Source organism: Aplysia californica, unplaced genomic scaffold (genome assembly GCF_000002075.1).
Source record: "Aplysia californica isolate F4 #8 unplaced genomic scaffold, AplCal3.0 scaffold01507, whole genome shotgun sequence".
Lineage (NCBI taxonomy): Eukaryota > Metazoa > Mollusca > Gastropoda > Aplysiida > Aplysiidae > Aplysia > Aplysia californica.
In genome coordinates this window covers 45,354-48,125 of record NW_004798777.1, presented here as the reverse complement: position 1 = coordinate 48,125, position 2,772 = coordinate 45,354, and the positions used below count along the sequence as shown (strand labels likewise).

Sequence of the window (2,772 nt, the reverse complement as noted above, 5' to 3'; positions counted from 1 at the left end):
CCCACCTCCTCTCCTCCTTCTCCCTCCTCCCCTCCCTCCTCCCTCCTCCCCCATCACAGCCTGCACATACACGTAGAACGGTTGTTTCAGGAAGTTTGAGGGTCGCACCACCACTCTCTCTCGTCCCTCTCCCTCCCCCCTTCTCCCTTTCCCTGCCTCCCTTCCTCCTCCCTCCCTCCTCCCTCACAACATACCGGGGTCCTGCACATACACGTAGAACGGTTGCTTGAGGAAGTTTGAGGGTTGCACCAGCTCTCTCTCCTCCCTCCCTCCTTCCTCTCCCTCCTCCCCTCCCTCCCTCTCTCCTCCCTCATCACAACGTACTGGGGTCCTGCACATACACGTAGAACGGTTGCTTCAGGAAGTTACTCGGTCGAACCAGCTCTCTCTCTGTCTGACTTAACATCCTCGGGGGCTGGGGGCGGGGCGGGGGCACTGTGGGGGAGCGCTGAATCAGCTTGTTTCTGCCGGAGGGGAAAAGAGAAGTCATTGTACAAGTACCATGCTCAAATACCCACTAATAATAATGATAATGATAATAATAATTATAGTCTAATAATAATAATAATAAAGATAAGGATGATGATAACGATAATAATAATAATGACAATAATGGCTTTCGTATTTCAGATTCATGTTTTTATAGTCCAAGTCCTGTCGCTCCAAAACCCCACAAGGCAACCTGTCCCAGATGACCACCCACTGCCTAGAAGAAAAGTGGTGGTGTTAGACAGGTGGTCCTCTGGGACAGTCTCATTATATTGACAAAAAAACCCACAAGGGAAGAAGTGGGAACGACATTTGTGGTCCATACAGGTGACTGTCTGGGACAGCTGGTCCTTACAGCAGATTATTTCACTGCACTTTTCAAACAACCAGAAACTTTGAAGAGACCACTATTGAATAAAATGCCGATTTCTTCAATTTCATTATTCACACAAGCGCCTGATTTCACCACGATGCCTCGCATATTTATATAAAGGACAACAAAGAAATAGATAACCAGAAACTTTGAACAGATCACTATTATATACAAACACAACAACAAAAGAACCAACACAAAACTTCTCACCAAGCAAAACCAAACAAAAACAAAACTCACTTGTTGTGCGCCGCAACTTCGTCGGAGTCTGCCGAGACGGTCGGGCCAAGGTCGCCGAAGGAGTACGACTTGGACGCGAAACTGCGCCGCCTCTCCTCGGCCGTCTGCAGCAGCACGGGGGTGGCAAGAGACGCTGTGCTGCCACTGCGACCCCGCCACAACTCCTCGGACGCCAGGAGGTGGTCGTCGGGAGACTGGAGGGACAGACTCGTGTCCGTGGAGGGCGTGCGGCTCTCACGGCTGTCTGGGGGGGCAGGGGGGGAGGGTTTCTCCGGGAGGGAGTATCTCAGGTTCACCTTCATCAGTTCACTTAGCTGTAATACAAACAAAACATTAGCTATAGATCTAGATCTATTATCTACACAGTAAGCACGACAGAAGAGAAGGCAGTAGATCTAGCAATTCAATATCACCCTCATTAAAACCATAAACAGATCTAAAAAGTAGATACCATGACGCAATGAGAATATTATTATAACAAAGCATAAAAGACGATTAAAAAAATATAATTTTTCCATGACAAAGACCATACAAGACCGTTACAAAACATAATTTGCACAAGACAAAAAAACAAAGACCATCACAAAAAGTACCGGTAATAATAATAATGCAGATAATTTCTATTGCATCCACCTCCGTAAAACAAGGCTTTAGGATTAGGATCTTTACAATATCTACTTTTAGTTTAAGTAAGAGTATTACAACACTTGCAACACAATAGGTCATATAAGTGCCGAAGATAAGAATTGTTACAAAAGAGTAACAAACACAAAAAAAGAAGGAGGAGAGATCAGAACGATAGATGTTTGATAGGAAAGAAGGAGCAAACCACACCAGAGCACCCGCCAACCATCCACACAATATCTTCATCTAAACGCAAAATACATGAGCATGAATATGCGTACATTCACTCTTTAGATACGCTATACTACCACAGCACAATCAACGAGGATGTGCACATGATCAGAATCGGCCAAGACCATCGGTATCAGCAATGTAAGAACAGAAGAGTAGGCCTACTAGGAATAAGATTTAATTTTTTTATAGTAAAAGTTTTAGCGCACTTGCACCACAATTAGATATATATATTTTGATCTACACGCCAAAGATTAGAGGTGTGACAAGATAGTCATTAACATACAAATAAAAGAAAGAGGAGAGATAAGGACGACAGCACATCGCAATCAGAACATAGAAGTAGGCCTACTATGAATAAGATTTAGTCTAGTTTTAGTATGTGAATGGTTGGCGGGTGGTCTGGTGTGGTTTGCTCCTTCTATCCTATCAAACATCTACCGTCCTGATCTCTCCTCTTTCTTTTCAAGGTTGTTACTCTCTTGTAACACCTCTAGTCTTCGGCATATAGATGTCCTAATCGTGTTGCAAGAGCCGTAAAACGCTTTCTAAAACAAAATTAAACAAAAAATAGGCATGTCATATAAAATATTGAGAAGGGATAAGGACGACAAATGCTTTATATAGCAAAGAAGGAGCAAACCACACCAGAGTACCCACTATAGAATAAGAAAAAGGACTATATATAGATCTATCTATCAAGATAGAATTCACACACGGCAAAAAGTAGGTCAGGACTTACCTCGTAGAGGCCAGGCTGGTGGATCTGGAAGCCTACTTGTATCGGGACGCTGGAACCTCGGGGACATGAGCTG

At 44.0% G+C, this 2,772-nt stretch overlaps 1 protein-coding gene across 2 annotated transcripts in view; it reads right to left on the bottom strand.

The window, feature by feature from the left end:
• Window positions 1-31: 31 nt before the first annotated feature.
• Window positions 32-2,772, bottom strand: part of LOC101853054 (microtubule-associated protein 11) — a 29,586-nt gene continuing 26,845 nt past the window's right edge. For both annotated transcript variants that reach the window (XM_005112958.3, XM_035973610.1), the window contains exons 11-13: window positions 2,700-2,769; window positions 1,103-1,416; window positions 32-464 (exon numbers count right to left, since the gene is read on the bottom strand). In XM_005112958.3, the coding sequence (XP_005113015.1) occupies window positions 314-464; window positions 1,103-1,416; window positions 2,700-2,769 (535 nt within the window). In that variant the 3' untranslated portion in view covers window positions 32-313. The remainder of the gene's footprint in view (window positions 465-1,102; window positions 1,417-2,699; window positions 2,770-2,772) is intronic.